Source organism: Babylonia areolata, chromosome 22, assembly GCF_041734735.1.
Source record: "Babylonia areolata isolate BAREFJ2019XMU chromosome 22, ASM4173473v1, whole genome shotgun sequence".
NCBI lineage: Eukaryota > Metazoa > Mollusca > Gastropoda > Neogastropoda > Buccinidae > Babylonia > Babylonia areolata.
Genome location: NC_134897.1, coordinates 31,329,387 through 31,344,371, shown reverse-complemented (window position 1 = coordinate 31,344,371; position 14,985 = coordinate 31,329,387). Strand labels below are relative to the sequence as shown.

General features: G+C 41.7%; 1 protein-coding gene across 4 annotated transcripts in view; it reads left to right on the top strand.

Annotated features, from left to right (window-relative positions):
* The first annotated feature begins 579 nt into the window (after positions 1-579).
* LOC143297041 (long-chain fatty acid transport protein 6-like) overlaps positions 580-14,985 on the top strand; it is a 35,003-nt gene continuing 20,597 nt past the window's right edge. For 3 of the 4 annotated variants that reach the window (XM_076609210.1, XM_076609209.1, XM_076609207.1), the window contains exons 1-7: positions 580-630; positions 3,798-3,960; positions 5,200-5,449; positions 7,044-7,154; positions 8,756-8,971; positions 11,954-12,112; positions 13,621-13,745. In XM_076609210.1, coding sequence (XP_076465325.1) covers positions 3,844-3,960; positions 5,200-5,449; positions 7,044-7,154; positions 8,756-8,971; positions 11,954-12,112; positions 13,621-13,745 — 978 coding nt within the window. In that variant the 5' untranslated portion in view covers positions 580-630; positions 3,798-3,843. Of the gene's footprint in view, positions 700-3,797; positions 3,961-5,199; positions 5,450-7,043; positions 7,155-8,755; positions 8,972-11,953; positions 12,113-13,620; positions 13,746-14,985 lie in introns of all 4 variants that reach the window. The other variant, XM_076609208.1, reaches the window with a different exon arrangement.

Genomic DNA, 14,985 nt, shown 5'->3' with positions numbered 1-14,985 from the left:
AGTAGAACACAGGAGGCAGCGAGGAGACATGACTGATTGCTAATAAATACATACACGGAATCTATAAGACCACAAATCCCGAACTATCACCTACAGTAAGTAGAGACAGAAGAGGGAACAGTTTAATGCTAAATAAATCACATTGCACACTGAAAGTGCGCAGTTCCTTCTTTACAGAGCGAGTCGTTAATATATGGAACGGGTTGCCAGACAGTGTTGTGACTGACCCAACCATGTCATCTTTCAAGACTAGATTAGACTGACGCTCATTGGGCCAACTCTCCAAGTATTTATGATCCAGTATGCTATCATTAGGCCACGCATGCTGGTATACTGTATCCAATCGAACGACGAACAGGCCTTCACAGGCCTCAAACGTCTGATTCCAGTTTAAGTTCAAGTTCAAGATACACTGTGGTCAGTTTGGCCATCTTCCGCTCCATTGTTAGTTATTTTGGGATTGTCGGCATGTTTATCGAGGACACGCACAGAAACTCGTTTTTGTTGTGACAAAAAGATGTTTCAATTCCGACAAATTGAGGAACAATCTAATTGATGAAAACACTGTGTAAGAATTCGCGACAGTACAAAGTGTGCCAATCGCACATCGACAAAGCACTGGTTCCAGAGGTAAACGTAAACCTTTTCAAAAACAAACACAGAGCAGTTTCAGGAACAACACCACTGTGAAAATGTTAGGTATAGAAACTTTTTAAAAAATTTTAAAAATATTTTAACCAGTTATGTGCATGCAAACCCAGCATCGTCAATCAATTCATCGGAATCGGCGCATTGTTGCTTTCGTTGGGGTGCAAAGTTCACACATTCTTTTCTTATCTGGAATAGTGCTTTTGTTTTTAAGCCTGTAATGTTTTTATATCCAGGTGTCATGATATTACTCTAAAAGTTAAACAGAGTGGGCGCGAGTCTGAAAACTGCCTAATTGTTTCTTTTTGTAACAACTAACATGTATACCACAGGCGCTTGATATTGAGACACCAGTATTGTCAATTGTGCATCTGGATGTTTTCATCATATGTAACTTTTATTGATGAAATTTGAGGGTTAATGAACATTTAAATGCTGAGGTTCTAAAGCTTGGGGTAATACTTTTTCACTGTCTCAGCACACGTGCAGATATCAAGAACAATTAAAATTATGTCAGTGTGCAAAGATTATAATGATAAAATACCCCTTCACTGTCGCTCCATCACAGCAAGCAGAAATTATATGACCCTGCTGTATCTGATCCCAATGACAAAATGCATATCACAACTGATTAGTATTACTTTACTGTGTGGTATGCCATGGTCATAAGCAGTTGATTTTTTCACTGTTTGTCACAGTCACTTTTTTATAAAATTTTTTGGTAACTTTGGTAACTTATCCACCGCAGTGCAGAAAATGCATTTTCTCATTTTTTTCAGTCCATGTGTCCATGGTGCCTGACAGCACTGATTTAGGTATTCCCAAAATAATGCCATAGAAGAAAGCTGAAGCATCTTCATCACTCTGGAACTACCTTTCTTTTAGTTGTTGCTTGACCAAAGAGACAGGAACCAATCACAAGGGGACAAATCAAGGGATTATGGGCAATATGTGACACTATTTTCCACCAGAAAATCAAGAGTTGCAGTGTGTGCATGGGTATTGCCTTGATGCAGCAGGAGACACAGGTATTCCATTATGGGGATCCTGTCTTCAACATGCCTCAAATAATTTTGACATACCAGTCTGAAGTCATTTTTCTTGCTGTCCAGAAGTGGTATGGTGAATTCTTAACCAGATTCTGAAAAGAAATATACCACTTTGTTGGCCTGTACTTCAAGATGTTTTAAATCTTACAGGTGGATTTTCACCATGGAAGACCCATACTGCTGACTGTTGCTTTGTTTTGAGATCACACTGAAATACCTACATATTCTGATATTGTCTCCACTTACAAAGTCACATATATGGTTTGGTCTTTCTCCATCAAACATTTTTAGCATGTGTGTGCTCTATAGACCCATACCTTTGATTTTTCTTTTTTTGTTTTGTTTTGTTTTTTGTTTTTGACTGTACGATCAGCTGCAACATTTGAGTTGCATTATTCCCACACCACTCATTTGGAGTCCCTCATACACAGTCACACACAGGTTCGTCTGTTGTAGTCCCAACATTGGCAGTCTACAGTAAGTCGTTGAGGTTAGATTGCCAGGAGGCCACACATCAGAGGAGACACTGCACTGCTGCTGAGTCAATTTGGTGGTGTCCAGTAATGCCTGTTCTGATTTAATGTAAATGTAAGCCCGATACTGATGACAATAATTGCTTAGTCATGGAACCAGACTGAATGTCTCCCCCAGATTGACGACGACCACCACATCCCTCCAGTGAGACTGAGAGCCCCCCATGAATCTGCTGACACTGAAAACCTTGTCAGGACTCAGCCTTTACCTTCTTTTGTTATCCTTTAAGGCACAATGGTTCCCATGTGGACATTAACATTGACACTTCCTTATGAAATGTTTCAGTGTATTCTCTGTTTCATCATTGGTAATTCTTGGATTCTCCTTAATCAGTGACCTCACCTGGGACACTTTCTCTGGAGTAATGACAGTTACTGGATGACCAGTTTCATTTTCTCAAGAAGGCATCACTGCATTCAGACAAATCCATATTCAGTACACCACATCTACTGGGCAGATGCCTGTCAGCAGCATTATCGAACAAGTTTGTCAGGCCTTCAGTGCATAATATATATATGTGTGTTAGTGTACATATCAGAGTGAATTTCCTTTTACAGCATTTGGCCTAAGGATAAAGCTTTTGTTTCCATGGGTTCTATTTCAGTGTGCCAAGTGCGTGTTGCACATGGGACCTAGGTTTATCGTCTCATCCAAAAGACTAACTGGACAGAAAGGGTGAGAGTGGTATTCAAACCCAGACCCTCATGGAGAGATAAGCATCTTAACCATTCTGCCACCTTGCCCCTGGACGACCATAGCAGTCATCATCTTCAAGCTTTGATCTCCCAAACTTAAAACTGATGTACTGCATGGAGAAAAAAGTGTTCATGGAATGATTTTCCATGGCAAAAGTCATAATGGATTATAGCATGAGAATCAGGCTGTGTAAGGGCCATGTTTCTGCCAGGAGGGCCATCACTGTTACCACACATTTTGCCTTCCTGACCAAAACAGGCTTCCAGGAATAGAGTGATTTTTTATAACTTTGACATAATTGCTCTATTGAATGATGTGAAGAGACGGGGCGCAATAGCCGAGTGGTTAAAGCGTTGGACTTTCAATCTGAGGGACCTGGGTTCGAATCACGGTGACGGCGCCTGGTGGGTAAAGGGTGGAGATTTTTACGATCTCCCAGGTCAACATATGTGCAGACCTGCTAGTGCCTGAACCCCCTTCGTGTGTAAACGCATACAGAAGATCAAATACGCACGTTAAAGATCCTGTAATCCATGTCAGCGTTCGGTGGGTTATGGAAGCAAGAACATACCCAGCATGCATACGCCCGAAAGCGGAGTATGACTGCATACATGGCGGGGTAAAAACGGTCATGCACGTAAAAGCCCACTCGTGTACATGCGAGTGAACGTGGGAGTTGCAGCCCACGAACGCAGAAGAAGAAGAATGAGGTGAAGTATGAAACCATTTTTCCTGTAGTCTTTCTCTGTTCAGGTACTTAATGAGCCCCCCTCATACTGTGGGTATGTATGTTTGAAAAATTCTGCTCGTACTTGTATCGCATTGAAACATGCATTTGTACATAGTATGTATTCATCATGTTTGTTGCAGTTGGTAAAGGGGTATCCAGCTGAGTTTTGGATAGTGCACATCAACAATGCCTCGATCCAAACTGGAGAAGACTCTGATTGGGTCAGGGGCTGTGGTTGGGGCAGGGGTTTTGGCATGGCAGACCATGTTTCCGTGGATCAAGTATGACCTCCAGTTTTTAAAGGTATGCCAATGTACTTGTTCACTAGTTGTGTGGTAAATAGCAATGTTTCGTTACTGGTTTAACAGATGGTGCGTGATGAGTATGTTGTTGTTTCCATAAACTACAAAACACTGATATAGATAACGGGGTCTTTAGTTTAACATGCACCTTTGATCTTCTGAAGGGGATTCATAGACTTGCAGGGTAGCAGATCTGCCCATCTGTTGGAACTTGGAGACTGGAAGAATCTCCACCCTTAACCCACCAGGCGCTGCTTCCTGGATTAGAGCCCAGGACCTTAAGATTGAAGGTTCAAAACTTTAACCACTTGGCTGTTTTGCTTGTTAGTGCTGCACACGCTGTTGTTCATGAACAGTGTTAGATATGACTGTGTCAAAGTTACTATATGCCAGAAAATTTTATTTGAAGTGTAAAATATGTTTGTGTTGAGTGCATATTGTCAAACTATAGAGATGCCATTATCAAAACTGTCGTTGTTGTCGTTGGCCTTCTTCCGTCTCAAGAGACGATGGCTACACCAGAAATGTAGACACTGCCGGGCATTGCACTTCCTGCTGTGGCTGTGTAGACCAATACTGGAGTGGCAATCTCTACTGCATGTGGGACAGGTATAGGTAGATGCTGCTTGGCTTACAGAACTTGACTTGCATGTGGGTCTTTTTCTCCTCAGCAAGTCAATGCAGCTTCTCTCTGCTTGTTTCATCCCTCTCTGAATGGCAGATTTCCAGGGTCCACGTGAGTCCACAAGGCTTTCCCAGGACAGCACATCAATACCTGTACTTTTCAGTTCCGTTATCAAGCGTCTTTGAATCTTAGTTGTGGGCGGCCTTGGTGCCTAGATCCTTATGATAGTTCGCCGTACAGCATATCTTTTGGGATGCGGCCTTCATCCATTCGGCGACATGACGGAGCCAGCAAAGACAGCGTTGACTCAGAAGGGCGAAGACAGTTGGCAGGGCTGCACACTCAAGCACTTCAGTGTAATGGGATCTTGTCCTGCTATCGGATTCCAAGAATATATGTGTCTGAGGCAACGGAGATGGAAACTATTTAGTTTCTTCTCTCTGTGAGATCAGTGTCTTTTTACACAACCTTCCTCATAAATTTGCACGCTTGCATACACACACACACACACACAGAACTGTCCCAAGTAACCAGAATAAAAAGAAGTCAAAGCACCAAACACCAACATAGCTGATCATATATAATTATATATATTATTTTCTTCTTTGTGTGCAGGTTGCAAAGAATGTTCACAAGCATCAAGAGAGCACATTCACCACCTTCTTGATAGACAGGTTCGAGGAGCACGTCTCCACCCAGCCTCAGAAGGTAATGCTGATTTACGAGGACTGCGTGTACACCTACGAGTTTGTGGACCAACAGGCCAACAGAGTAGCCAACATCATGCAGCGTGCTGGACTGAAGTTCGGCGATACCGTGGCCATGATGATCCACAATGAGCCAGCGTTCGTTTGGACACTGTTGGGTGGGTGGGTGGGTTTTGTGTGTGTGTGTGTGCATGTGAGTATGTGTGTGTGTGTGTGTTGTGTGTGTGTAAGTGTCAATGCATGTATATGTGTGCTTGTTTGACAAAATAATTTTTTGCATGAAATATGAGTGCATGTGTCTGTGTAAGTGTGTGTCTGATGCACATACATACATGCATGCTTCCTTGCTTCATTGTAATATCACTATTCAAGTATTAACTATACCCTGAACAGGACACTGTAAATTTTGTGTGTTTAGAGCTATCAGTAAGTAATTGCCTGCACAGATAATAATATTATGTTTACAGCGCGATAGTTAAAGCCTGAACCGGACTATAAATGGCGGGCGATTTGAATCAAGCCAGTTTCTCACCAGAGTCTGACACTGTGACGTCGGTGAAGGTTTATTCAAAATAAAAGCCTAATAAAGCTACGGTTTGGCTTCATTTATGGCAGAGAGCGAGATTTGCCTAGCAGCTTCCAATCTAGACCTGAATTGACTTTGGAAAGTACAAAATGTGTCAGCTACACGTAATACAAAATTTGAATGCAGAGAAAAGGGGCGGAGCTAGAGCCGTTTGTGTTTGCGCTAGACGTGTCTGTCAGATAAAAATAGCACCAGCACGTGGTACTGTCTGGTGAGAATTGGAAAGCATGCAGACAGCCCCTCGACGTTGGCAACCGTAAACGACCACATTGTGTGGCAGGAGTACACGGATATCTTTCTCCGCTAACAGTGAGTCGGTCTTTGTTTTGCTTTCACCTCCCACATGTTTACATTTCTACCGGACACGTGCTCGCGCTTTTTATAGATAAACTCCGCCCCTTTCCCTTTTATGGATAGGCTCTAGTGCGCATGCGCAACCGAAACCTTGCTCTCGGGAGTTGAGACTTTAAGGGTAAGCAAGCCAACAGAGTGAACCACAGGTAGATAATGACAGGATAATAATGTTGTTAGCCTCTCAACTCTTTCACAACCAAGTTTTTGTGTGAAAAACACTCCCCAGCATGAAATGTTTTAGATACAATGCTCTCAATCACAGGCTTGGGTTGATGTCAAAACAGCACAATGGACTTGTTCACTTCAAGTTCAAACTGGGTCAGGGAGCAAAGGTTAGTTATAATTCTGTTGGTGGGGAAACTGGCTGCAGCTGTGAAGCATTGTTACGGTGTGAAAAACCGTCCTTTTTACATGAGCCTTGGATGTCGACTAAAGTTGCTTATGTGGTGCACTGTCTAGTTAACTAAGGTTTCCTATGGAGGTGATAGATTTAATGGGGTATTTTGATTGTTTACTCTTTTCCCTCTCTCTCTCTATTGCCTTTCTTTCATTCTCTTTCTTTCTCAGTTTGTTTCTCCTTCGAACTCTGTTTCCTTAGAAATAATACTGAAAAAAATAACATGCACAGAAAACCCTACAATAATACACACAAACGGAAATATCCAAATTCTTATTCTATAGACCTCTTTTCAAGAATGAATGAATGACATAATGTGAAAAAAGACGTATGAAGTTTGACATGTGACAAAGCGTTCAACTTCACATCAGGAAACAAATTTCTTTCGATGTTGACATATGATGCATTGTTGCAGGCCTGCAGAAGCTGGGAGTGGCGGCAGCGTTGCTGAACTTCAACCTGCGTTTAAAGCACCTGTCCCATTCGATCCTGGCCACAGAGCCTGCGGCCTTCATTGTCGGCGCAGGTCTGCTGGTCAATCAATCAAAAACGCTTTATTAATCCACACTGACATCATCTTGCAGGCTTATTATGAATACAAACAAAATATGATCATGCACACCAAAAAATGAGATTAAAGCTAGTCAAATAAAATTCCGCAATAACTGTCGAGAAACTGAAACAAGCCACACACACACACACATGCATGCACACATGCTCACACACACTCTTGGCATGCATGCATACACATACACGCATGCATGCCTGCGTGCACGCGTGCACACACACACATACACACACACACAAGACAATAAAAGATTGCACATCAACATGTACAAATAAATCCTTCTATATCAGTAAGTGGTCTCTTGCTTTCCATTAACCACTGAACTGCCGGTGAAATGAGTCTATGTTTTAACCCGGTGTTCGGTTGTCTGTGTGTGTGTCTGTGTGTCCATGGTAAACTTTAACATTGCCTTTTTCTCTGCAAATACTTTGTCAGTTGACACAAAATTTGGCATAAAAATAGGAAAAATTCAGTTCTTTCCAGTCATCTTGTTTAAAACAATATTGCACCTCTGGGATGGGCACAAAAAAGTAAAAAGAGAAGCCATTTACGCTTTGTAATTTATTTATAAAAATAGATTGAAACATTAAATGTAATTTTAAGGGGAAAAAAAAATCCCCACACCAGCCAGATATGAAGGAACTCCTCCCACCCCCCTCCCTTTTTTGACTCACTTGTGTAAACAGTGTGATTCTATGTAATAACCTGGTGTTCGGTTGTGTGTATCTGTGTGTCCGTGGTGATTTCTCTCATTGTCTTTTTCTCTGGAAATACCAGTCTGGCAATACCAAACTTGGACTGAACATAGTCGGGGGAAAAAATCTTCACAGTCATACCAATAATAGCTTGTAAGTCCAGAGATGCCAACTGTTACAAATTCACCATATTTTGTTATGCTTGATTGCAGTTTGTTCCGACATTACACCAACATCAGAATTGTTTGGACGAGTTCATTTTCAACTAGATAGCATGGTCACATGCTTTCCTGTTGTAACATTACCCAGATGCTCTAGACCTATCGATCACAAAGCTAGGGCAGTCACAACTAACCTTGGTGTCACGGGATGATGCTCAGCTGATCGCATGTGTGTTTACAAATTACATTGAAACAGCACTGAGTGGACCGATCAGCTTAATTGTAGCACTTACACTGTGTTGCAGGTAGACCCAAGTTTTTGTATGCCGTGCAGATAAAAATGTATGTTTGCTGATGTGGCTCGGAGTCTGTATGTCCCTTCCAAATTCAAAATGTTCCTAACAGATTTCCTGATTGTTCCCACAAACACTTGACAGGGGTTGGCATTTCGTTGTCTTTTTCTCTGGAAATACTTTGTCTGGCAATATAAAATTGAGCAGAATGGGGAAAAAAATCTTCACAGTCATATGAATAATAGCTTGTAAGTCAGCATCATCTACACCTCGGGTATGCCGAGGATAAGTTGTGTGTGTGTTTGTGTGTGTGCTTTGGTGTGGGTGTGGGTGTGTGAGTTTGTGTTTGTGTGTGTGGTTGTGTGAGTGTGTGTGTGTGTGTTGGTAATTTTCTTCTGGTTCCCCAACAGGAGAAGACCTGCAGTCAGCAGTGGGCGACGTGATGGAGGACCTTCAGGGACTGCCGGTGTACGTGCAGGGTGCGGCCGTGGGCGGTGTGCCCCCAGGCATGCTCAACTTTGATGCCCTCATGCTGCAGGCGATGCCCGTCCCGCCCCACCGCAACCTGCGGGAAGGCATGACCAGTGGCACCACTATGAGCTTCATCTACACCTCTGGCACCACAGGTGATGCCAAGGATAAGTTGTGTGTGCGTTTGTGTGGGTGTGGGTGTGTGTGCTCCACCATGAGCTTCATCTACAGCTCTGGCACCATGGGTATGCTGAGGATAAGTTGTGTTTGTGTGTCTGAGTTTGTGTGGGTGTGTGAGTTTGTGTTTGTGTGTGTGTGTGTGTGTGTGTGTGTGTGTTTGTGTGTGTGTGTGTGTGTGTTTGTGTGTGTGTGTGTGTGTGTGTGTGTGTGTGCTCCACCATGAGCTTCATCTACAGCTCTGGCACCACGGGTATGCCGAGGATAAGTTGTGTTTGTGTGTGTGAGTTTGTGTGTGTGTGTGTTTGTGTGTGTGTGTGTGTGTGTGTGTGTGTGTGTGTGTGCTCCACCATGAGCTTAATCTACGCCTCTGGCACCACGGGTATGCTGAAGATAAGTTGTGTTTGTGTGTGTGAGTTTGTGTGTGTGTGTGAGTTTGTGTGTGTTTGTGTGTGTGTGAGTGTGTGTCTGTGTGGTTCTGCGACTATGCGATTTTTGTCATCAACAGAGCGTTTAGTAGGTGGTGTCCTCAGTATGCTAAATCAGAACAGGTACTACTGAACTCGACTGAAGTATAAATCCTCTCTTAATTATTATTATCATTATTATTACAGTGGGCCTAAAAGGCACAGCTTGTGAAAGCTAATTCTAACATTGTCCTTATGACCAAACTACATCTGCTAGTGCATGAAGGAAAAGATTATTGAAGGTTTCAAAAGCTCTACCTCACACCAGTGGTGTTTTGTGCAGCATCACTTTACTTACACATACTTAACCATGACCCAACTAGTGCAGACTCTGGCAGGGGTCTGACATTCCTGTCCTGTGCAAACTACTATCCGCCTATGCGGAGAAAACGAAACTACGGCCGATAATCTCCCGGAAGTAGGTAACCTCCCCTTTGTCCCGCTGGCTAGCGCTCTCTTTTTCCGGCAGCCATTATTACTCCTGTTCCTGTGCTCTCCATACAGCTAAGTTTTTTTTTCTCGTATTTTCTGTCTGTCTGTTGATTCTCTGGCATTTTTGTTTTTTGTCAAATTTTGACTTTCTTTAGATTAATTTTTTATGTATCAGTTTAATTTCTTCTCTTATTTTTTTTTAAAGTGTTTATACACTCTGGATCGTGTCCATAAAATTTATTATGTGAACATAGCATGGTTGTTTCTCAGGACCCCAGAATGATGATGCGTTATACTGTGTTGAATATCTGTTTATGAATCTGTGTTTTTATTGAATGATCGAACTCAATTTTTTTTAAAATTTCATTTTAATTTGTGACCTTTCTATCAGCAAACGTGTCAACAATTTCTCTGTTAGAGAAATAAAAGTATTCTTTTTTGTCGTATCACTAAACTCTTTGACTCCTTACTACGTAAATTCTAGTGTTTTTAACTGAAAAAAAATCACCAGATTTCTCTCTTTCTCTCTCTCTCACACGTGCGTGTGCTCACGTGTGCAGGTGCGCATACATGCACGCACACATTATGAGGTGAAGAAAACAAAACTCTAGCCACCTCTTCTGCACTGTACAGCCTGGAAGCCAACTTTTTTGCATTACAAACACATCAAAATCTGGCTGAGAAATTTCTTCTCAAACACCCTACCAATGGCCATGTGGAAACAGAGTTTTACTAATGATGTAACCAGCCTGACTATCCAGTTTTCCCTGAACCACAGGTCAGGAATAACAAAAGCTTTATAAGTACAATTACTGATGTGTCTTCTTTTGTGCTGTCTGTTTCAGGAAAGAAGGAAGGTGGTAGAATGGTTAAGACACTTACTGTAAAGTTCTGTCTATAAGCCGCGACTTTTTACCCCAGCTTCAACCTCTGCAGCTTATACAATGATGCGGCTTATTTGCGGATTTTAACGATCCCGGGAGTGTCACGTTCTCGTCTATTCTTAGCTGCCCTTCAACACACCAAAATCATGATTTCTGTCCATGAATTTTTGGATGAGCTTCAGGATAGCATGCTAACTGTTCACGTTTTATAAATCAAATCCACACACATTAAAACCTTCAGATCAGCATTCAGTTCTATTCTGCTCAAGCATACACCCTCATCATGCCGAAAACGTGACGTTATGCCTATGATGCAGCCTTCAAATTGAAGGCGATCGACCTAGCAGACGACAGTGCAAGCGACAAACCAGTAGCGACCTCCACCTTTATGTTCTTGAAGTGAAAGCGAGGCTGAAGTCAGTGACAAGATGGTGGAGGAAGCTGTGCTGGTTCTCTTCAACTTGGACACTGAAGACGAAGATTTTAGTGGATTCAGTGAGGAGGATGACGTTGAATAAATGTGACTATCCCTAAATTATGGATCTTATTTTCGTTGTGTTTATTTATTATTTTTTTGTGGCACTAGCAATATTTTCGCTTGCTTTTCTTTGTGTTGTTCCCACTTGTGTTTATTTCATAACCTACAGTATCAACAGCTTTTCTGTAGTATCAGTATGTGTTCCGGTACCGGAAATAAGTGCGGCTTATAAACCGGTGCGACTTATGTATGTATAAAGTTAAATTTTTTCCAAAATTTAGTGGGCGCAGCTTATATACCAGTGCGCTCAATACACCGAACTTTACGGTAACTGCCAATATGGTATCCGTGAGGGTCTTGGTTTGAATCTCGGTCTCACACTTTCTCCCGAAGTTTGACTGGAAAATCAACCTTAATGTCTACTCATTCGTATGAGACGATAAACTGAAATTCCGTTTGCAGCACACATTTGGTGCACTGAAAAATATTAGCAACATTAGCACTGTCCTCTGGCAAAATTCTGTTGAAGAATTCCACTCTGGTAGGTACACAAATGTATTATACATGCACTCAAGACCTGACTAAGCGCGTTGGGTTATGCTGCTGGTCAGGCATCTGTGTAGCTGATGTGGTGTTGCGTGTATGGATTTGTGGGAAGGCAGTGACACCTCCTTGAGAAACTGAAACTGTCTGTTTCAGGCTTGCCCAAGCCTGCCTACATCAGTCAGCTGAAGGCGAACAACATTGGAATGGTGATGCAGTTTGTGGGCTTGAGCAAAGACGATATTTTGTACACCTGTCTCCCCCTCTACCACAGTTCTGGAGGGGGCCTGGGCCTGTTCAGTCTCCTTTTTTCAGGTCTGTTTAATGATATGATAATACTAATAATGATAATTATGGAAGTTCATATTGTGCCTTGCTGTTCTCAAGGTGCTTTACAATAACTGCACAAAGTAATACTGCAGAAACAGTCATATATAGTGTGGCGTACAAGTATTATTCAAAAAGAGATGACATGTAGCAACATGTCACACATACATACAGACACATACAGACACAGACACACATACAATACATACACACGTGTGCACTTACATGCACAAACACACACACACACACATGCATGTGTGCACACACAACACACACATATACACACTTAAAAAAAAAAAAAAATTTCATTATTTTTTTTTTTCTCTTGAAGTGCGTTTCCTTGGGTTCAAAAAAAGAGAAAAGAAAATATGTGTGTTCTAAATCTTTTTATTGTCACACAAAAAGTATAAAACATTTTAAATAGATTTGAGCTTTTAGCATACATCCAACTGGCTCAGAAAATGATCAGGCATAATGAAAAACAAATGGCAGTTCATATATATATATATATATATATATATATATCAGTTACATACTTAATCATTATCATTGTGATGGATATATATATATATATCTTTTTTTTTTTGTTTGTGTTAAGATTTTGTCATTTAAATGTCACCAAACAGACAGGTGCTGTTTCCCCTGTAGTGATAAACAGTAGGCAGATAGATATACTGTTGCATAGCAACAGGGGAGAAAAGCCTCCATGATTATGTATTTTCTGATCAATGATGTGGGAGTGTTTCATGACACTTAGAAATTGTCAGTTGTAAGGTCCGCTGTTTGAAGATTTCTACTTTGGAAGGAGGAGAAGAAGAAAAAAAAAAAGAAAAAAGAAAAAGAAATTTGCTAGAATGTGTGGGAAAGTAAAATGTTTACAGAAATGGGAACCACGATGGAATTATAGGGTTTTTGTTGCTGTTGTTGTTGTTTGTTTTGTGAAAGATGTATATATCAGTAGAAACCCAAAATGAAAAACAAATCACTTGAACATGCTGTGATGTTTGATGGTTGTCCATACTCACAAATGAACCTCTCTCAGAATATTTTACATGAAGTATGTTGCTGATAAAAGATGGAATTTTGTTTCTTCAGAGACGGGCGCAATAGCCGAGTGGTTAAAGCGTTGGACTGTCAATCTGAGGGTCCTGGGTTCGAATCACGGTGACGGCGCCTGGTGGGTAAAGGGTGGAGATTTTTACGATCTCCCAGGTCAACATATGTGCAGACCTGCCAGTGCCTGAACCCCCTTCGTGTGTATATGCAAGCAGAAGATCAAATATGCATGTTAAAGCTCCTGTAATCCATGTCAGCGTTCAGTGGGTTATGGAAACAAGAACATACCCAGCATGCACACCCCCGAAAACGGAGTATGGCTGCCTACATGGCGGGGTAAAAACGGTCATACACGTAAAAGCCCACTCGTGTGCATACGAGTGAACGCAGAAGAAGAAGAAGTTTCTTCAGTCTTACATTCCAGTGTCAATGTATTACAGGCTGTTCAATGGTTCTGAGGAACAAGTTTTCTGCCTCCCATTTCTGGTCTGACTGCCGAAAATATAATGTGACAGTCATCCAGTACATTGGAGAGATCTTCAGATACATTCTGGCTCAGCCGCCGGTGAGGCTCTCTTTGTATTTTTCATGTATGGGGACGGTGGTGTTGTTTGGTGAGAGAGTGGAGAGTGATAGAGTTTCTCTTAATTTTGTGTTGTGCTGTGCTCATTTCGTTTGTTTTATTGGAGATAAACACACACATGTATACACACACACAGAGACTTAAACACACACAGATACATGCAGCCACACACACTCAAACACACTCGTGCGCATGCACACACACACACACACACACACACACACACACACACACACAAACACACACACACAGACTCTGATCTAGCACTGATTCAGTTTCACTGTGTCAAGGAGATGCTCATATGTTTTTTCTTCATTATTTTCAGTGATAATTTTAGAAGAATGTATTCTTGACCAAAAAACATTCAGTGTTGTCGCCATGCGATACGATAATGTTTAGTTTTTGGTAGTTTTGCCATGCAATTGTTCTTGTATAATTGTTTTTTTCCTGCCTGTATCAACACTTGTACTAATTCTGCAACCCATTTTCCCCCAGCCCAAAGCCATGTTGATTTGATACTTATCCCAGCCCCTCCTAGTAAGGCATGTTTCAGCCACACGGTTTAACTTACTCGGGACGACAAGTTTTCTCCCTTGCTTTTCCCCACAGACGGCCCATTTGTAGGGATTTGGAAAAAAATTACAAAAAATACAAAATACTGTGTAAGAAAATGAAACTTTCAGAACTGGTTTATTACGTATTGAGCTATTACATATAAAAAAAAATCAAATTTCTCATCTTATTTTTACAGTTTTGCCATATGTAGAAAATACTGCCAATTTTTCACCCCAAATCACCATACCCATGCTCGCTTTCTGCATTAAATTCGCTTTCTTCTTCGTCATCATCCACCTCTTCAATGTCCGACCCTTCAGTTTGTAGCATTTCAAGTACTTCGGCAACCCTAAAACATTGCTGTCACTGCCTTGTTCGCTTCACAACATTCTGAGAAGAGGCCGCTTTGCTAACCGGCTGGCACGCGAGCAGACGACCGGTCAGTGACTTAGCCAGTGTGTGCGCGAGACAGGCCACACATCCCAGGCTGACCAATCATACCATTCGATTGTGGAGTGACCCAGAATAGCGCACTCTGCTTGGCTAATCACAAAATCACGTGTACAGCGCATGATGGAATTTTACTTTCGGAGAATGCTATTCCATTCCTTCGTCTGAAACCGAATACGTTTTGTGTAGGAATGCATGAGCATTCCTTCGTCCGGAA